At 43.2% G+C, this 22,319-nt stretch overlaps 2 protein-coding genes across 2 annotated transcripts; both read right to left on the bottom strand.

The window, feature by feature from the left end:
• Positions 1-16,247: 16,247 nt before the first annotated feature.
• Positions 16,248-16,779, bottom strand: triap1 (TP53 regulated inhibitor of apoptosis 1). Its single transcript, XM_080731409.1, has one exon. It carries the CDS (start codon positions 16,640-16,642, stop codon positions 16,400-16,402), a length of 243 nt encoding a protein of 80 aa, XP_080587535.1. The 5' UTR covers positions 16,643-16,779; the 3' UTR covers positions 16,248-16,399.
• Positions 16,780-19,469: 2,690 nt separating this feature from the next.
• Positions 19,470-22,319, bottom strand: tomt (transmembrane O-methyltransferase; the record flags this gene model as incomplete). The annotated part of the gene is made up of 4 exons (XM_080732165.1): positions 19,470-19,667; positions 19,828-19,950; positions 20,457-20,653; positions 22,058-22,319. The coding sequence occupies 4 exons, from the start codon at positions 22,317-22,319 to the stop codon at positions 19,470-19,472; spliced, it is 780 nt and encodes a 259-aa protein (XP_080588291.1).

The raw sequence follows: 22,319 nt of genomic DNA, 5'->3' as shown, positions 1-22,319 counted from the left end.
CATAATATGCTGCATTCAAGTTCAAGTTTGGACAAGGCAATTCTCTTGAATGCTGCCTTCAGGTATGGCATGGAAAGAGGGCATATGCATTTTTTCAGTTAAAAAGTTTTTAGTTAAAAACTGCATGCATGGTCTAGAGAGGGCACTTTTTACAGATAGATAAAAGGGCAGGGGCTCAAGCCCCCTTTGATGTCTATGTGTGCACGTGCCTGATTCACAGACTCACGGATATGTTGTCCTCAGGATACATCACGCATTTTACACAGCACTCTGTGGGCACAAGTGGCCATGGAGTCTCTGCCATATATGGCAGCAGAGACAGCACAAGAGTCACACACACACACACACACACACACACACACACACACACACACACACACACACACACACACACACACACACACACACACACACACACACACACACACACGCACAGCAGAAGCAGCAGCACTGAGGGTGTGAATTATTTATTTTTCCTTGCCAAAGGACATTCCTGAAGCCCCGGAGCCACACAACACTGGGTTGAAAGCTTTACTCAAGTCTGAGATACTTTCTGTTTTACTTGAGTATTTCTGTTTACTTAATACTGCTCATCCACTACAGTACACCTCATTGGCAAATATAGCACTTTTTAGTCCACTACAATTATTTGAAAACGACTGCTTTGCACGTTTAAATTAGTAATACAAAACTCAAGCCTTGACTTGATGATATATGTATGTATGTGCTGTATGTATGTATGTATGTATGTATGTATGTATGTATGTATGTATACGTATATGTACATGTATGTATGGATATATCACACACACAGACAGACACACACACACACACACACACACACACACACACACACACACACACACACACACACACAGACAGACAGACAGACAGACAGACAGACAGACAGACAGACAGACAGACAGACAGACACACACACACGCATTGTGGGATTGCTACTGTTATTACATCCATGTAAAAAACGCACTTCCTCCAACACTGCTGTGTTTGAGAAAAGATTATACAGGTAGGAGGAGAATGACACAGAGAGAGAGTGAGAGAGAGACAGAGAGAGACAGAGAGGGAGGGAGGGAGGGAGGGAGAGGGAGGCATATGGTTTTCTCATTATTAAGACATATCTGTCTTTTTTTCTCCACTGTTACACCATCCTCCCTCACATTCCTACTGTAGCTCATGGGCTGAACACTTCCTAACACAAGTACCAGCATTTAATTTTTATTTATTTTTGGTTTGTTTTACAAACATCATTCTTTCCCTTTTGTTCCAGTTTTGGCGTTGGAGGAACATTTTCCCACCTTTGAGGAATGTCGGTGGCCTGTAGGCACAGATAAGGCTCAGGAGTGAAGAACAGAGACTGCAAGCAAAAGGTATTTTCATTTTATTTATGTCATTTCTAAGACTACTGGATGTGTGCGTGTGTGCGTGTGTGTGCGTGCATGCGTGCGTGAGTGCGTGCGTGCGTGCGTGCGTGCGTGTGTGTGCGCTTGTGTGTTTTGAAGTCAGAATCAGAAATAATCTGAATCAGCTTTATTGTCACATCACTGGTTTGCAGACACGTTGTTTTCAGACAAGCTCCATTGTTTGTAATTTTAAGGAAAGTGGAAGAAGAATAGATACACTATAGGAATCTAGAAACGGGTCAGATAATGAAAGGTTCATAGTAGAGTCACACTCTACTAGAGTGAACACAAAAAATATATATATACATATATATACAGTATAACGTCACTGTCTGGCCAAAACCTCATTTTTGAGGTTTTAGATTTTTTTGGCATAAATCAGGGCTATTGATTACATCTGAGTGTCGGTTAAAATAATATTTAACCAATGTAAAGTAGTAAAAAGTGCTTGGGACAAAACCTCCTAACTCCACACTTTCGACCAAATCAGCTAACTCCACCAGATTGGCCCTCTCTTTTTTTCATAGATATGTGTTATTGAACACCCTTTACGTCTGTGTGTTGGTTAAAATAATATTGAACAAATGAAAAGTAGTAAAGAGCCATTCGGTCAAAACCTCCTAACTCCACATGAGCTCATTTTCCCAAAAATGAACATTTTGGAGTTAGTAGGTTTCGGCCCGACAGCAGAGATATGCATGCAAGTCAAATATTCCACATGGGCCGATGTATACTAAAGTCTACAATTTCTTCCAACAGGCTCGTGGGATAAAGGTTGGATTGTCGCAGCAGTGTGACTTAACATTGATGGAACACATTGGATGGACACACGTGGAACGCATACCAGGAGATCCTGTGGGATTAGCTCTGTAACTGGAATTATATTCACACACAGACGTTTTTGGAAAGGGTTCCTTTATTAAATCTTAGATATATTCAACAATTGTCGACTGAACACCTGAACAGCTTCCCCCAGTAAAAACTCTACTGGGAGCCACCCAGTAAAACCAGTGTCCTACTAGCAGCCACTGGGATCCACTCAGTAAAACCAGTGTCCTATAGCTACTAGCAGCCGCTGGGAAGTTGTGGGAACAACCCAGTAAAATCACTCACTTAAATAATTACAATCAAAAAAGGATGCTTTTACAGTAAATAAATGACAAAACAAAAAGTTAATTGGACTGACCGATTAAATGTTGAATAATCCTGGGCACCCGGTGTGTTAAGAGGGTTTCCCTTGAATGTACACTGGTTTTGTATGAAATCCTACTCACAAAGGAGGGAAGCAAACCAATGACGCGAGGTCAATGAAGACCACACCTTTTTGGGGGCGTTATGGTATGAATAGAACTTGTTATAACCATGGTACAGTTAGTGTAGTCTCGCATAGCCAGACAACTATTCCACAATCTCCGAATGCTATATAGAGTCTGGAACTACAGCTCCTGAACGACGAACCGACCCCATCGACAGACAGATACACACGCGAAGACAGAACAAGATGTGAGGGCAGTGACATGCTGACTGGACGACAGCACAGAGGAGCCATCTTACTGTGTCTGTCCGTCTGTCTGTGTGTCCTGGACCATCCCAGACAGACACATGGACAGCAGGACTGTCTGTTGAGCACTGTTGAGACCTCCACAATGGTAGAAGCCTTCAAGGAGAAAATCAAAGGCAAGGTACAGTAAGGCTGTTTTTTTATTCTCAATCTGTATTTATTTTTATTTTTTTAGATTTTTTTTTTATTTAATTTTTTTTTTACAAATACTGTATGAGCAATATATCAGGGTTCCATTTGCTAAAAAGGCCTGTGGCCGATTCTAAAAACGCCTACTAAATTCTGACCCAATTAAATTCTCAAGAAATGTATGGAGGGGAAAAAATGTGTGTTGCTGTATAGCAACATTGCTGTGCATGACTAATTAATATTATTAAATTGTGATATTATTATCGAACATGAATCAAAAAGATGTATTTGTCTCTTACTTACAGTAGGCCTATACAAGTACAAGCAGCAATAACTGTGCGAACATAGCAATACAATAAAATACAACAGCAAAGTAATAGTAATAAAAGAATAGAAAGTAGAGATAAAACATAAAAATAAAGATTCAAAACATTGGATGTGGAGTCTTGACCTAGACACAGGTCAAATACATTACCTTTAAGCAGCAGTGTCAAAAATGTGAAAGTACAGGCAATATCTTACCCTTTAGCTGCAGCGTCAACTCTCTTGCCTAGACAGTGGTTCTCAAAGTGGGGTCCGGGAACCCCCAGGGGCCCTTGGGGTGGTTCCAGGGGGTCTCCAGCATAATTAGTTAATATATTCAACCACTACGGGCGGCAGTGGCTCATGGGTAGAGTGGCCAGTAGAGTGGCCGGATGGGAACCCGCGAGGTTCCCAGTTCGATCCCGGGCTCTCCCAGGGTTAGTGTCGAAGTGTCCTTGAGCAAGACGCTGAACCCCTAGTTGCTCCCGATGTGCAGGTTGGTGCCTTGCATGATTTCCTCTGTCATTTGTCATGTGTGAATGGGTGAATGTAATGCACACTCTATGTAAAGCGCTTTGGATAAAAAGCGCAATATAAATGCACCATTTACCATTTAATAGTGTAACATACATTATCTTAAAGTTATACTATGTAACTTTTTTAATAAAACAAATCTTAAAATTGTCCTAACTACTAAATCACTAAAGTTTTAGAACACCCACTCTGTTAATTTCAGCCCCAAAAGCCTTTTCTTTATATGTTTTCTACATAGCCTTGACAGGGGCTGTATTTCCCGGCAAAATGATACACTACCGGCCAATCACAGCGCAGATCATACACCACCGGCCAATCACAGCGAGTCTTGCTGTCTCTTCAGGAAGTAGCTTCCCTCAGCAACTGTGTTTACATTGGTGAAGGAATCTTGCCTGCTACTCCCTCAATCCTGGTCTAAAAATGACGGGAGATGGCTCTACGGATGCGTATCGGCGAGGCGGAGGTGGACCGCGGACCACCAAAACGTCCAAAAAAAGCATTACCGCTACTGACCACTAGTTGAGCAGCTTCCACAGTACAGCTTTAAGCACCCTCTCCAGGATGATGTATCACCGGTTTCAAACATGCCCATCCACAGGATGTTGAGTGACACAAAAGTGTTGAGTCATTATACGTTTTCAGCAGTGTGTGGAGGTCACCTTCAGATGTGCGCCCACGCACACATGCACGCACGCACGCACACACACACACACACACACACGCACACGCGATGTGTAGTGTACATCTGGCATAGCCAGACAACTATACCACAATCTCCAAATTCTTCTTCTTTCGTGTGTCATCATCAAGATGTCCGGATCAGTAGCACACAGCCAGGCCCTCGTCTCAGGTCCCACATGGAAGAGGCCGGCCTCCGAGGGTGGTTTATACAGAGGACAGGCGTTGATTATGTGGTCAGCGGTCCGCTCCGGCTCCCCACACTCACATGCTGCTCCGTCGGCCAAGCCCCACCTTTGCAAGGACGCTTTGAAGCGTCCGACCCCAGTTCTCAGGCGGTTCAGAAGAGTCCATTGCCGGCGTGGCAGTTCCTCTCCTTTGATGCCGCCTCCCGGGTCCTGGATGTAACAGACAGTGGATGCGTGTTGGCCCGGCCGACTCCCACCCCCGCTTCCAGGCTGCCGCCAACCATGCCTCTGTAGGCTGGTCCTCAGGGGTGGACCTGAGCAGATCTTGTGCCGCCCTGCTGTACGGGTGACGGGACTTAAGTCTATGTAGAGGCAGCACTGGTGTGGTGATGTTGTCCAGGATATATATATAATGTGCGTGACTCTAGAGACCAAACGGCAGGATTTCGGCTTTAATCGCCTGATCATTTTCAGAGCTTCTATACCGGCAGACAATATTCACCTGGCGGCCATGTTTGAATTTTGCACTGAAAAACCAGGGTGGCAACGGGGTGGCAAGCTGGCCGCTGTGTGAATATGGTCTATTGCTCCAGACTGTATGACGGAAGCATTTGAAAATTGTGGGAGGCAACAGTTTGGCTCACAAGACTACAACGTGTAGATCTGCTATTTTCAACAAAGAAATTTGATGGAGAAAATGGACAGTGCCCTGGGGAACCGGCCAACAACATGAGACCTTTATTAACAACACATGTTCTCATTTGTTCACCCTACTGTATTACTACTTGTATTAATACATCAAGGCTTTTCTATAACAGTGTGACACGCTGTTAGCTTGTAGATCTGCTATTTTCATTAATAATTGTTATTATTTCTTACGTTGGGGTCCCAGGGAGACGCCAGAATGATCATTTAGAACTCGTCTGAAATTAGATTGGATTAGAGGATGACCAGGGTGTATTGGTTCAGGACAACATCTGTCCTCCCAGCAGGCTCCTTGGCCCCGGATTTGAATGATGTTGTTCTAAAACACAGATATTTGACTTGGCCCACATTATCCAGAACCTCCCTGTATTCCATTTACACAACGCAAAACATCTTCTAAAGATAGGCCTATGAGGTATTTGATGACATTACCAGCAGTGAGTGTCCTTTCCCTCACAATAGCTTTACTGGTGATGTGGATTACTCTAGTCGATACCATAGCAACAACTACACACAGAGGTGCTCCCGTTATGACTACATCAAGTCACCTTTCGCGCAATGCGACCCGCACCCCTGGACTACAGGGTTCAGTCTGCAGTCACATCTAATCAGATTGGATTCGTTTATAATTTACATACAAACATCGTCAGCATGTCTGCATTGGTTGCTGTGGTAACAACGTAAGATAGGCAGGCTGAGTAATACTTTAGTTTAAGTCCTACAGTTCACACAACTTGGTCTAAATCTTCAGAAATATAAATGTGTGATCAATAGTCACACATGTCCACAGCTAGAAGGTCCATGGCTTCAATTCAATTGGAATAACGTGTTCCTTCCATGCCCTACGTCCTACAGGGGAGGCTCCCCCCTGTCAGGTGATAAGAATCGGCCAGGTCACACCTCATACTTGAAGGAAGCATGAGCTCATTTCGGGGCTCTCCAGAGCTCTCACTCTTGGCAGAGTGAAAGTAGCGCCCAGGATTACAGCTGGCACTGGGTGAAAATGGGTTACAAAATTGTGGGATAATAATTTAAGAAAAAGATAATCGTCATAGGTTTCCATGTCAAGTATCTTTCTCACCTCATCCGCAAAGGAGTTTTATAGTACGTCGAACTTGGCCCTATCTTTGCCCTCATTTTCAATTTCACGAATATATTAATTATGCCAATATGCCACACCTGTAGGAACAACCCCTTAGTAATATGTCAATATATGCCACGCACCTGGAATCAAGATATCTTTAGAAGTCTCTGATTAAATGCATTTAAGATTTTGGGGTTATTGCAAGATTCTACATTCACATGCCAAACCTCTATGAGAGTTGATTATGCTATTTTAAATGTTTGAGACTGTAAAGCCTGCAGCATACTACAAACATCAGAAAACTTTTGTCAGCTTGTGCAGGGTTTAGCGAACCCAGGACATTTTGGCTTCTCTTCTGAACATCTATATCTTCATCAGTGCTGCAATGGTAATTCTACCATAATACAACATAATTCTGTCTGTTTGCATCACCTGTTCACCAGCAACATGCTTTGACATAATTCTGCCTTTTCTTGCGATAGCCACAGTGGACAAAGTGTGTGCTATGATGATTCATTAATTGCTGTCTGGTTGTGTTAGGTAGTCAGAAAGTTGGATTGTCGTTGATGTTTGTACCTCCTGTACGCCTCTGGTACCCTTCAAAAAGGTCCATGATACGCTGCTGGCAGTTTGCAGAAGTAAAACAATATAAATCATGACCCATCACACTTGATGTTTGGTTAGCTGGTGCTTGGCTAAAATCTTGGATGAGCAAGAACTGCTGAAATGAAGGTTGGCATGTCACTGCCAAAGTCCTTTTGATATCAGTTTGTTAATGACCTGTTGGAGCTGAAAAGGTTCTTATTCGGTTGGAGTATTATGCTGCAGCCGTGGAGTGATTAAGGGCTACGAGTATTAGTGTATGTATTGAGTTGAATTATACTGTCAGCACATTGTGATGCAAATTACATCTTCATTCAATGTGTCACACATCACATTTGTTGAGCCTATTAGCTTGTAGATCAGTTATTTCTGGTCTTACCCTGGTGGTGTAGATTAGAACTCCAGTTTAAAGGGGACAACATTCAGCCACTAGAGATCGCATTTTTACAAATATTAGCCCATCACTTCAATATAAAGCAGCAATCATGTAGTAGTCTATGAATATTTATATAGGGTTAAAAAGTAGCAGATGTGAAAAGCAGAGTAACTTACCTAATGAAAACAGATGTATAATAATTACTGACATCAGGTTATAGCTTCAGAGGTAACCCAATTCTGGAGGTTTGATGTCCCAACAAAGTTATTACAATTATCATGATAAAAAAAGAAAGGAAGAAGCTGTAGAAGAAGCTCTGTGGATGCAGTATTTTCATTGTATTGTTATTATTATCTCAATAGCCTTTAACTGTAGGCCTGTGTGTGTGTGTGTGTGTGTGTGTGTGTGTGTGTGTGTGTGTGTGTGTGTGTGTGTGTGTGTGTGTGTGTGTGTGTGTGTGTGTGTGTGTGTGTCTTTCTCATCAGACATGGTTTGACACCAGCCTTTACACCCCTACGCCGCTCAACTATGACGTATGTGTTTACATATTATCACTTTATGTTTTCTACACTGAACTAGTGATTCTCAAAGTGGGGTCCGGGGACTCCAGGGGCCAACATGAGGAACAGTTTAAACATTTGCAATACAAGCTCACAATTATTCTCTTTATAAAGGGGGGGTTACAAAGTTATTTCAGGTGGGGGGCCACGGCGAAATACATATCAATTTGGGGGTCCCTGATACCAAAATGTTTGAGAACCACTTCAGTTCATCGACAATTCAGTTCTAGTTTTCTGTGTCACTTTAGATTTTCACTTTAACCATTATTTTATACTTCAAAAATAGCAGATGCAATGCAAATCATTGATTGATTGCATGCAGACTGTTTCACCCATTTATGCCCATATATGGTGTTCCGTGATGTCAGTCAGTGATGTCGGGCATTGTTTCAGCATGCGGCTGTTACCGTCTCACTAATGCTCATTTTAAGAAGGCACTATGTTTAATGTGTAAAGCACTTTGAGTTGCATCATATGCATGACATGTGATAAATAAATAAAGATCATTATCATGACATCCCATATAACCCGGAGGGGCTATGCTGGAGTTGCTAGTTGGACAAAAGAACAGCTGGGACAGCTGTTTATGACTTATTTAACCCATTAAGTCCTGAGGCCCATTCTACAAAATGTCTTCCAAATGTTAACAGTTTTCTGTAAACCATGTGTTGCTATATCAGTTGTGCTCAAAACATTTTCTTGTCGCCCTAAATTATGTATGGATGTATATGAACATGTGGTTGAAGTGGCTTTCTGTTGGGTGTCTGTGTCTTGAGGCAACTGATTTGGCACTATAATAAAATGTAATTGGATTGCAGTTGCATTGAAAGAAATTAAAAGTTTAAGTACGGAGAGTTTCTGCCTGACAACAGTGATGTTAATGCTATTGTGACTGTACAGTATGTTTTCTCCAGCAGAAATGTCCCAAATCCATGCTCAGCTGCTTCGCAGCAGAAGCTAAAGTACTCATCAAGGAATGGAACATCTATACAACACCAGTACCTAGAACCCGGCCTAAAAGACCTGCACTACCCAGGATGCTAGCCATTCTCGGGGTGATGATGAAGGTCAATGGGGTGAGGGAGGATCGACTGGACACATACACATGCACACATATTCAAGCACATTGGACGCACGGATGCTGCACGCACACATGAACACACGCACGCACAGTGGTGTAAAGTAACACATAACTCAAGTATTGTACTGTTAGTTTTTTTTACTTCCCTTAACATTTTGTCATCTTTAATCACTAGTTACTTTGTAGTTTTAGATTATTAACTCATACAGTGCCGCCGGCCACAAGGGGCGCTAGAGTGCCAGAAATGTATCCATAGACCTTCTTTATAGCTTTCGTCGACCCTCTCCCAACTGGCTTGTGTTTTCACTCCAGTCAATGCTATGGGTGACGAGAGGAGGAAGCTAGCTGACACGTAGCCAAAATGCTAACCCATTTAGAAGCCCGATCTGAAGCTATTTCAGCCGCAAAAAACTTTCTCTTTGGGTCTGGGAACACAATCCGGAGAAAATCCTGTCTAAAGATGTGATTTATTATTGGAGTGGGCGGCGCGATGCGGCCGTTAGCGCGAATACGGCCCGTGGATGGCCGAGTCTAAGTCCCGGCCAGGGATGGACGTCTAGACCGGGGCTTCGTTGAGGCCTCCGATTAAATAATTCATTTTATTAAATATCCCAGACATGTTCGGGATAGGCACCCTGGAATACGTCCCGGTACCGGTACCGGTACCGAGGTTTTTTTTGGGGGGCTCTAAACTTTATTTTAAACCATTTTCAATGGAATAAATCGTCGGAGCATCTAGCGTCTCTCGTTGGTGAGCGCTGGGCGAGCCGGGACCACCCACGTTGCTCCAAGCAGCTCGGGGTAAGTAAAATAGCAAATAAAAAATTGTTTTGGATTGAAATATCCCGAACATGTTCGGGATAGGCACTGAAAGAGTTAATACAAAACATACATTAATTAAGCCCTATTTTCTTCTTTCGTCTATTCGAAATCGGTGAAGAAGCCTTTAACCACACAAACCCTGGTTTCCCTATGGTCAAACATGTAGCGAAAATTCACAGAATATTGCAGATCTACAAGAACTTGATGTGTATTTGATTCATGAACGCAGCCTCACTCGCCAGGTGATGAAGCAGCTGGCTAATTACCTGTAGCTAATTAAATAATAGCTAATAATAAGCTAATAATGAGGCTAAACATAGAACAGCGATTAAACTGCATAATGGTCATGTTGCAGTAAATACTATGCCAGCCATGCATTTCAACAACGAAAATATTGCTGCTAATCTTTGATCATTCCTTTTTTTATTTCCTTGTTTCTGAAAGAAAACTATAGAGTAGACCCTTTAGGGCTAGGCTGACTAATGTTTAGAAGGGTCAGACATAACAACTACAAATGTTCCCTTTTTGGAATTGTATCCAGCTGAATGCACTTTAGCTGTCATGTAGGATATTACAAATAAGTGTGTGTGTGTGTGTGTGTGTGTGTGTGTGTGTGTGTGTGTGTGTGTGTGTGTGTGTGTGTGTGTGTGTGTGTGTGTGTGCGTGCGTGCGTGCGTGCGTGCGTGCGTGCGTGCGTGCGTATACGTGCACATTCATGGCATTTCACATAATTCACATGAATTTGTGGTCACTGCTACAAACCTCCCTATTTTATTTATATTCATATTTTAGTCATCATAGGTGAGCACCCATTATGAAACATTTCCACACATTTTCACAAATCAAATGTGTTATGTGTGTCCCTATTCTGGGCAGAATTTTAGGTCAAGTTCAGTAAAGTAATTGCAGAGGGGGGGAAAGGAGCGAACCGAGTATTAATAGGATGGTGAAAGCCAGAATAATGATTTATTGGTGATCTGCAAAGGGATGCTCTTCAGTTCAATGGGATCTTAGCTTGTTATGGTGATGCATTTTCTGTAATAGATGATCAACTGAATGTGATTTTCCCAAATCAATGTATTCATGTATTTATTTGTGATTTGAAGATGATTGTTTCTATTTGTAAATGGCTTGTTGAGAGATCGACAAGTAGTAGTGTAGTAGTGACTCTCTCTCTCTCTCTCTCTCTCTCTCTCTCTCTCTCTCTCTCCCTCTCTCTCAGACAGTAGAAGCAGAGTGTCCACAGTGTGAGCGCTACGAGGAGAGATCAGCGGAGAAGTTCCTTGATGCCCTGTTCGACGTTTTGCACCGCATCAACTCCCAGTACTGTGGACGCTGAAGCCGGTACCTCAGATGACTTGTGGTGCCTCAAATGACTTGTGGTACCTTAGATGACTTGTGGTACCACTCCAGGCCCCTCAGATGGCCCGTGGCCCCTGAACACCCAGGTGGGCCCTGGACCTTTGTCTACCATTTTAGACGCACTCCATTCTCCTGCTGAAACACCCCTGATGACATGAGACTACACAGTGACATTATCACTGTTAAAAGAACAATCTATTATTACTTGCGCAAGCAGAGCGCAAGTACTGCAATCGGCTGGGAATGTAGAATGTAGCCCAATCAGAGACCAGTAGCCCAATCAATCTGCTTGCGCACAAGTAGGCTATATGGCCATATGGCCTACTTGAGTTGGCAAGTTGGCACCTCGACAGAGTGCATTTCTAGTTATTATTTTCATGAGCTAAGGAGAATTAATATTTCCCTCTGTCTCCACTCAAAATTTCGGCTTTGCACAGATGTAAGGATTTCATGTAAGGATATGTCATAAGATATTTTGTAATGTCACATTTCACAATGATTTATTTAATAATGCATAGTAACAATATTCCTAAATATAATGATGTTCCATAATGTAAAGATATTTCCTGATGTAAATATGTTTCATAATATTGTATTTCAACATGTAAATATAACGTATAACCTTTTTTCATTACAAAGATACCGGTATTTAATGACAAAAAAACATTAAAGAACAACATGTCAAGGAGAGGCTGAAATCTCAAATATCTACACATAGCATAAACCAGCAGGTAACAACATTCCCCTCTGAGATATAGAGAGCAGTAGTAGTATAAAGCATCTGCAAATAGAAATACTCAAACAATGTACACACACCTTGTACTAAAGTACACTACTTGAATAAATGTCCCAGTAGGCTACCACTAAATAATAGTTAAAGCTGCACTATGTCACTCTTCTCTTCAACCCAGGATTTGAACCCTGTTTCCTGCTTGCTAAGGGGATACATTTTAATCTTGACCATCAGGTCAGAATCTGTGTCAGTCAGATCCATGTGTCTAGGTGAGACATGACCTTTGACACAATCTTAAATCTGTCTCAATAGAAGAGCATGGAGACAAGTTTGGACGATTTTCTTTTTTTACATTAAATAAAAGCTATATGGTGCCGCTTTCAATTTAATTTAAATTTAAACACCAGACCCCAGTAGAAATAGACAACCGAACGGCTGTGTTCAATGATAAGATGAATGTGATTTTAGCAACTATAATCAAATGTGTATGAGTGTGTTTATGAGCACACCGGTTAGTGGAATGCTGCACCCGTTTCAGAAGTATCAGCCCATTAAATGGCTGTTATCAACCCCTTATTTAGGCTCATGCAATGAAGCCAGTATGGACATTTTACTACATACTCACTGATTCAGTATGTTGTTCCTGATGTTCCATCAAAGAGTCGACTTTTGAGGACGACCCAACACAAGCTTCATTCTGTCTTCTGTTCTTATGGTTTTCTCCATGGACTGGAATCAGGCCTTTCTCCTGTGTAATGATGCCCTCTAGTGGACTGCATTCACCCCTGCATGGATGGATGGCTCACAGTCACAGCCAGTGGTGGAAGTACTCAGAGATGTTTGTTTTTTGGTTGAAGGTTGTGTAGTCCTTGACAAAATGTGTGTGTCAGCAGACAAACATGGAACTTGATCGCAGCTGATAAATGATCTTTGTGGGGATGGAATTGGTGATCCACCTACCACCTTAAAGGAGTAGTTCACCTCCAAAATAACTTTTTTCTTATAGATTACTCATGCCATGGAGAGTTAAATAATATTTGTTGTTTTTGGTTGCATTCCTAAGACAATAATTTGATTACAATAAATGTATCCCCATTGATTCCAGATGGGGACCCAAATTGATTTGGGTCCCCATCCGGAATCAATGGGGGTACATTTACTATAATGCATTCTTTGTCTTAGGAATGCGGCAAATACAAAAAAAAACTATTATTGAACTCAAGTCTCCATGGCATGAGTAATCAATAAAAGAAAAATCATTTTGGGCGTGAACTACTCCTTTAAAAGGAATTTTGAAACACTATAGAGCAATGATCAGAATATAGGATAGTAGATCTTCACTACTTCTTAAAGGTATATTTTTAATAGAATGTCTTTGCGATAAAAACATATATAAAAAAACAGGATATTTACTCCCGGAAAATTGGTCCGTGACCCACGAATGGGTCCCGACCCATATGTGTTCGGAGCTACTGTAGAGAAAGCAGCACGTTTCTTGTGTAAACTGCCAACAGGCCACACAGACACAAGTATCATCACAATTTCTTCACCTCAACCTTTTCAGGCTGCAACCCCCCAAAAATAATCATATTTGAACTTTAATGTAATCTGGGGATACCCCCAAAATCACATGGGGAGTCCCGACCCAAAAGTTGAGAACCACTGTCACTAGATGACAAAATAAGCCTGGGTTTCCGAGGCTACTAGATGACTGATGATGACCAGTCAAAGGCTGGTCACATGAACAGTGAGATCCGCAATGGAGCCACACCGTTCCCATGTGAATCCCATGTTCACTCTCTCTCTCTCCCCCCATATCGTGACTGTAGGGCAGAGACCTTGTATCACCATATTCCAGCTTCATGCAAATGTAGGGAAAATAGGCAATCTTCAAGCTCACAGGTCGTGATGTAATGGGCTGTGAGATTGTAGATGTTCTATAATTTTCACATCCGGAAACCTGAAAAAACACTGTACAGTGATACAATGATTACAATCAGAATATTGTAATAATTTTACCTTTCGTTAAAAAAAAGGGGGAAAAAAAGAAAATTTGTAGTTACCATAAAACATCGCTTACAGCACCTGTATTATTATTACCAAATGGACCATAAGGATCCATTTGGTACACTCAGTTACAAATGGTTTTTAACACTGAGGATTTTAAGGTTTACAGTTGCATTTCCAATCGTTACATTTCCGGCATCTTTTATTGTTGTTGGCAAAATGCTCTACAATCTGGAGTTGCTACTTTTACTTAAGAGTGTTAATTATTACACCACCAATGGATTCCCACTCAACTAGAAAAAACACACAATCAACAGAAAAACATAAAAGAAGTAATCTGAGCAGTTTGTGTAGTCACATAATCTTGCTTTTATAACCAGTGTAGTCAATCAATACATGGAGTAGTTCACACCTCCTCCATATTGCAAAAGTCTACATTAAATAAAAACAGGCTTAAACAAAATGCTCAGCTCTGCTCAAGATCTGCTGCAGTTGCAAGCATCACCTTCCAGCTGAATTCTACAGGACAACAAGGAGGGGCACGAATCCCCTTCCTAAGGCAAGGTGTGCATAGTTTAGCTGCAAACAGACATACAGCTTTGTTACAATCACACTTGCTGTTTGCTGCTTAAATATCTGTCAATGCTCAGCATCTTATCTTACGCATGTATCCTTAGTTTACAGTGTTAATACTGCATCTCTATAGATCAGTGGTTCTGAACTTTTTTGAGCGGTGGTAAACCGCTCCATAGAGTGGTTGGGTGTGTGTCTGTAGCCTTTTTCCTCAGCGTTTTGCCATAGTAAAACGTGTAGCATAGCCTGTACATCCTAGACTCAAATCCTAGTCTGAAGACATTATGCAAGCACGACCACCGCTCACTTCACATTGGGTGTGATTTTTTAATTTCAAGGAACCCCAGTTTGATATGCGTTAGGCCACGGACCCCCATTGGATATACTTTTTTTTCCATCTCTGAAACCATATCAACATCACATGTAAAACACTTACTAGTTTAACTCTGAGTGTACAAATGTTTTGTATAACCAAGAATTAGAGACCAATTAAGGGTCCATTTGGATCATAATTATCAATCATGTAGCTGGGGAGACCCCAACAAGGTCTCCTGGGGGTCGCTGGGCCCAACGTTAAAAGAACCACTGCTATAGATTAATAGTTGTTGGGGGATAGCAGACATTCCTGAAAGAACTGTCTGTTATTGGGGTCATCGCGTAGGCAGCTCTGATTCCTAAATGTGTTTGTTTGAAATGGGCCCCTGAAGCTCTGAAAAGGCCCCTGACAGGCTCCCAGGGGCCCCTGGGAGCACAGTACCCCTGGCCCATCCATGTCTTTACTGGCAGACAGTCACCTCTCCATCAATTATTTGTATCCATGTCCGTCTGATATAGAAAAGAACTCCCCCCACAAGACCAATGCTGTTATCCGATAGTTACGGTGTGAACGCCTATTGTTATTAGCCTCGGAAACCCAGACTTTTATTTTGGCGATAGGGGAAAGCTGGGCAGGGAGGGCGATATTTGACTCCTGCAGGCTTTGTCAGCAGGGAATGTTGAAGAGGAGTCACCGGCAGGTGAGCCAGGAGAATAACAACAACAACAACAGCAGTGGCAAATGGCTTGACAACCACACTGGGAGATTGGCTAGTCTAAATTTAACCAGGGCTCAATACTAGATTCTCGAGTATTTCCCTCTATACAGCAAAATGTTTTTACCGAAAATAAATACACAGTCTACAAGGCAATTGCCCAGCCATCATCCTGCGTGCGACACATTGTGACCTTGTAGATCAGATATTTCCAGTGCATGTTGCCCACTAAATGGTAGGATTCAAGTTGGTTAACAACTTAAACGCTTCACATAATAATCATTTTCTATAAGTCATAGCAAAATAAATGAAAACGTCTTTCATTTTTCCATGATTTCGCATATATTATATATATATATATATAATTAATTACATCCAAATTCCAATTTGGTTTACGTATAGAAAATGGTATCAAACAGACACACTGCAAATATCTCCTTGTATGGGCCGTTCTGTCCATGACGTCAGTTATCTCCATACATGGAGTTTAAAGCCAGAGGTAGGAGCAGTTAGCAGAGAGAGCCTGTCCCCACTTCTGTTTATTGTCATATTATGGTAACGGTTAACGTTTCCCTCCGTTCAGATAAAGGATCAAGGCAGGCTCAAGTCATTATGTTTGCAGTCAGATGGGTTGCATCATCATCATCCTCAGCTCTGCGGCTTGCTGCTGTCGTCGTCGTCCCCCCTGTTGGCCCCCATGAAGTCCACTCCGTCCACGGGGATGTCCTTGTCGCGGATGGCCTGGCGCACGCACTGCTGGTACTTCTTGAAGGTGTCGGTGCACGGGTCCCCCCCGCGGTCCCCCTTCAGGAACTTGTCGGCGAACCAGCGGTTGAAGCACTGGTCGTACTCCCGCTTCAGCTCGGTGCAGCCCTCTCCCACGCTGTTCATCACGGAAACTAATGGAATAAGGTCCCAAATTATGTCCCAAACAAATGTAATTGTGTCCCCCTCGGAAAAGACAACAACCGAGGAGGCGTTTAAACCAAGGAAATGTCCCCACGAGAAGAGAAAACGTGGTTAAATTGACTCCAACGTCGTCAGCATGACACACACAGTCAGTCCCCCGTCGGCTAATCTTTGCTCAGTCTCGGTACGTACCGACGGCGTCGATGATGGTGGTTCCGAAAACAGCAGATATACAAGACCTCAACACGTCGCGACCACGACGTGTTGTGAGTCTTGTGACCTTGTTGATCTGCTATTTAAGCTTCCTCCATTGCCTTATTTGCTCCTCCTCCAACTCTCCTTGAAACGTGCGTTCTGATTGGTGGAACTGGTGACCGGCGTCAAGACGTCGGCGTGCTCTCCTTGAAACGTGCGCTGTGATTGGCTCTGGTACCGTCGTCATTGCGCAAACTCACGTGATGACGTTTGTGGGGGGCCAGGGACGTCAAAGTTTGTTGGTTCAGCTCTGTTTCAACTTCAGGTGCTTCTCAAACTTTTTCATGTCAAGGTCCAAGGACCCCCATATTTTTACAGCTCTAGTCCGACGCTGGGGAACGCTAACCTGGTGAATGCTACTATGCCTAAGCCTAAACCTTACCCAACTATGCCTAAACCCGACCTAACCCTAACCCTTAGTCGGACTAATGGGACGTTGAAATATCGAGATTTCCACTCCCCCTGGAACTCCCTCAAGGGCCCCTGGGGGTCCCCGGACCCCACTTTGAGAACCAATGCCTTATATTATACCTCTATGGATAGCCTATTTCATAGTTCCCATTTTTTGGGCCATCATGTTTGTCGTAGCTACTTTTGAGTCACTGAGTTAAATTTGACTGTATGGGGCTAAGTATGACATCATTTTGTAGGCAGAGGAGCATTTCTGCCCCCAGTTTCCGTGAATCTTTTTACTATTTTTACTATTTACACATTTTTCTTCTCTTTGTTGTTGAAAGGAAAGTGTTAGAATTATACTTTAGTCGTTATTTTTGTCTCGGATCTGTTGAAAATAGCGAGGGACAGAAAATGCTCTGGGGGCAGATTATCCTCTGCCTACAAAATGATGTCACGGCTTAAAAGCCCAATAGCCTATAGCTGACAAATATTGCAAAGGAGTGTGAACCTAATTAATATGATGAAATATGGATAATAGAAACTCACAAAAAGCAAGGGGGGAAGACTTGTTGTAATTACAGATATTATCCAGCAGAGGGTGCTGGTACGCTTTGATGGAATTTGTTGGCATATAGGCATTAGGAAACAGGTGGACATCTGGGCACCAAATTGACTGTTGTCCAACATTTAAAAAAATTAAATATTTGAAAAGTGGTTTCAAGTAATGTAAAGTACCGGTATGCATGATGTGAATATGCATGGTACATGATCCGTCAAGACAATTTTACACCAGTGCTCAGATGTAGTCACTAGTGCCCAGTTGCCCACCTATCCTGTTAGTCTGTTACCAACCAAATGGACCCTTATGTGTCTGTAGCACAGAGAGTGTACAAATGGAACCAAATAATAATAATAATAATAATAATAATAATAATTAACAACTTTATTTGTATAGCACCTTTCATGACATTAAATGCAACTCAAAGTGCTTTACAGAGCAAGAATAAAGCGCAAGTAGCCTACTTTACAGAAAAAGTACAAATATGTTCTCTTTGACATGCTTTTGCATTTGATTCTCTGTCTCCCTGGTCAGCAACAAGATAGCTAGGCTACGTAGCAACTAAAGGAAGGACACCAGATTAAACTTACATAACTAAATAACTTGCCTGGACCTCTGCACTGGGACTAAATATGTACAGTAAAATACATTGTATACAGTAATGACATGAAAACAGATCTTACAAGAGCAAAGGAATAATGCCAACCCCCAATTAGACCTAGAGCAAAAGCAGCAGAGTTATGGGCGTGAGCAAGAGTCATTAGTTCATGGGCTGATTGGAGTGACCGTGTGTGGTATTGCACAGCCCCAGGGCTACCTGCACAAAGGTCTGTTGTTCTGCTGGGGGAGGATGAACCTGCCACTAGGCCTACCTCTGCTGCTCAGCCGACCCACTGACTATCTCCTTCTGGGAGAAGTGTGTTATTCTTACAAAGCAGGGGTCTTCAAAGTTTTCAGGCCAAGGACCCCTTAGTCGAGAGAGAGATGAAGCAGGGACCCCCACAACCTGTTCATAGATTCCATATAGTTTAATCGTTTGACAGCACAATCATCAGTGTATTTTGGATTCACGTCAATTTGTGTTTTCAGATATTTAACCACTTGAACCGTCAATACTTAATAAACTTGACCGGCCACTCTGTACTTAGTGAGCTCTTTTTTCCCCCTCTCCCACCAAACCTCTTTGCCGAAAATAGCCGATCTACAAGCTCACAACGTCTCGCGCTGCGAGTCGTTGTGAGCTTGTAGATCTGCTATTTTTGGCTCAAGTTCTCCGAATATGGACGCTAGCGTTCAAATGCTTAGTATAAAAAAGGAGGAAAAAAGGTTTCTATCACACAAAGATTTCGAGGACCCCCTAGGGGTCCCGGACCCCCTGTTGAAGACCCTTGTTATAAAGTATATTCTGTCATTGGATTAAATTCTAGCTGGTGTAATTATAGATAAATTAACCACTTGTCATATCATTCAGAGATTTTAAAGAGTAGCGAAAACAGCAGATCCAGAAGCTCACAAGGCGTTGTGATGCAATGTGTTGTGAGATTGTAGTTCTATTTTTTTGCTACCTTTGGAATAGGGCGTAACTGGTTCCTCAGTTTTCTATTTGACCCCCTGGTATATGAGCTCGGCCATGCCGTCCCTGATGCCTTGGCTGTACTCCAGGCAGGCACGGTGGACCCTCCATTCGTACAGGCCGCTCTTGCGTATGTATCGCAGGAAGTTGGGTGCCCCGGGGAACAACACGTTGTCAGCCAGGATCATGGAGCCTTTCCCCAGCAGACCAGAACCTTCCAGCAGCTGAAAACACAAAGAAGAAGGTCTGGAATTATTCACACATTTCTGGTAGTGACACAGACACTCAGTCACCGTATAATGACCTTGAACACTAAGTAAAATATCTGAGAACTTCTTCCTTGACCACCAGTGGATGTGAAGGTTCCTTGTCTCATGGCTTTACCTCTAGATCAGGCTTGTAGCATTTCTTCCAGTGGTCCATGAAGATGAAGTCCAACGTCTCCACACCGTAGTCAGAGCGCAGCTGAGGAATGACCTCGTCCGAGGGCTTCACAATCAACTCCACCTGGACACAAACAGGTCAGAAGTAACTATAGGCACGAACAATGGTAAGCATGGACAACACACCTGTTGGGTTCCCAGTTCGATCCCGGGCTCCCCCAGAGTTGGTGCCGAAGTGTCCTTGAGCAAGACGCTGAACCCTTAATTGCTCCCGATGTGCAGGTTGGTGCCTTGCATGGTTTCCTCCGCCATCGGTGTATGAATGTGTGTGTGAATGGGTGAATATAATGAACAATGTAATGTATCTAAAGCGCTCGGGGAACGGTGCTCAGGGCCAACTCCAGATGTAATGCCAGTCAGTACCTTGCTCAAGGCCATTAGCAGATGTACAGTATGTATGTACTGTACTTACCGTAGCATGCAATTTATGTGTTTTGGTGTGGGAGGGAACCGTAGTACGTAGGAAACCCAACGCAAACACGGAGAGAACATGCAAACTTCAGACTGTGTGTGTGTGTGTGTGTGTGTGTGTGTGTGTGTGTGTGTGTGTGTGTGTGTGTGTCCTCTCACCGTGCGTTCGTCAAACCCCGCCAGGCGTACGACCTTCTCGGCTATGGTGGCGTTGCCCTGGTCCATCTCCAAGCTGTAGATCTTGGCGCCGGGTGGCAGTGCCATGGCCATGCGCACCGTGCTGTACCCGCAGTGGGCACCCAGCTCCAGCACCGTCATGGGACTGCGCTCTGCCAGCAGTCTGTCCAGGATCTTACCTGGACATTTTAACAATGTATTCATGTCCACATAAAGGATGGCATACAAGGACACACATATTAAAGGTACAGTTAAGGTTACATTCACAGAATCATGGCATATGTCTTAATGCAGGGGTCTTCAACAGGGGTCTGGGACCCCTAGGGGGTCCTCAGAGTTACTACAGGGGGTCCTCTGCGAGGCGTTGCGAGCTTGTAGATCGTCTATTTTTGGCAAAGAGGTTTGGTGTAGAGGGGGGGAAAAGAGCAGACTAAGTACTAGCCTCGCGTAGCCAGGCTTTACTCATCTGCGAAGAGAAAAGCCTGGTGACAATATAAGGCAGAAAGTGTTCAACTTCCGCCGTCTGAGCTTCCCCGGAAGTGAGCTTCCCCGGTTTTCCCCTAACGTAACTTCCGTTAAACGCAGCACTTCCGCTAGAAATCTTGAAACCAACCGGAAGGCATATTGTCCACAGGTTGACTAAGTACAGAGTGAAAGGTCAAGTTTATTAAGCATTGACGTTTCAAGTGGTTATTTATCTGATAACACAAATTGACATGAATGCAAAATACACTGATGATTGTGCTGTCAAACAATGAAACTATCCAGAATCTGGAGTTCCCTGCTTCATCTCTCTCTCTCAGCTAAGTGGTCCTTGGCCAGTCCATTTGCCTTATTTTTGGGCATCGCAAGTTGTTGAAACCCTCTAACATGAGCTACCAAATATAAAAACAAATAGTCTCACCTTTGCTGTGTTACTCATTCTCCAGCGACAAAAAAGTACCGTACAACAAAACACACACACAAAAACAGACTTTCTGTTTCAGACTGGTGTTCCCTTTCATTCGAAGTCTTCCTCTTCTTCTCTATTTACTTTAGTCTCAGAGAAGGGCTGTGGACCATTCAGAAACCTGCTACCAGTGAGATCATCATTTTCAAAAGGCCAAAATGTATAGAACAGGGGTCTTCAACGTTTTCAGGCCAAGGACCCCTTAGTTGAGAGAGAGATGAAGCAGGGACCCCCACAACCTTTTCATTGATTCCATTTAGTTTAATTGTTTGACAGCACAATCATTAGGGTATTTTGGATTCATATAAATTTGTGTTTTCAGTTATTTAACAACTCGAACCGTCAATACTTAATAAACTTGACCTTTCACTCTGTACTTAGTCTGCTCTTTTTCCCCTCTACACCAAACCGCTTTGCCGAAAATAGCCGATCTACAAGCTCACAACGCCTCGCAGCTTGTAGATCTGCAATTTTGGCTAAAGCTCTCAGAATCTGGTTAAGAATCTGTCTCTTTTCTTTTTTTCTTTCTATCACACAAAGATTTGGAGGACTCCCTGTAGTAACTCTGAGGACCCCCTTGCAGGGGTCCCGGACCCCCTGTTGAAGACCCTTGCTCCAAGTGGTTAATCCTCACCTTTCTTGGGCCCGATGTTGCTGATGAACTCCACCTTGGTGCACCAGTCATCGAAGGCGTTCAGGATGCTCTCGGGGTCTCCGGGCGTGGCCTCGGTCAGGACGTACTGGAAGGCGCGCTCCTCGCGGCTCAGCCCCGTCTTGCAGTCCCTCCAGATCCGCACCAGCACCGCCCGGTAGAACAGCACAAAGTAGAAGCGGTAGCGGATGAGCAGCGTCAGGAGCAGAGGCAGGAAGCACAGAGCGATGGCACCAGACACCAT

This window comes from Nannobrachium achirus, assembly GCF_963921795.1.
Source record: "Nannobrachium achirus genome assembly, chromosome: 8".
Classification (NCBI taxonomy): Eukaryota; Metazoa; Chordata; class Actinopteri; order Myctophiformes; family Myctophidae; genus Nannobrachium; species Nannobrachium achirus.
This window is presented reverse-complemented; position numbering and strand designations above follow the sequence as displayed.

Excerpts from the sequence above, each read along its gene's own strand:
- triap1 (XM_080731409.1), bottom strand. The coding sequence starts at position 16,642 with ATGAACAGCGTGGGAGAGGGCTGCACCGAGCTGAAGCGGGAGTACGAC.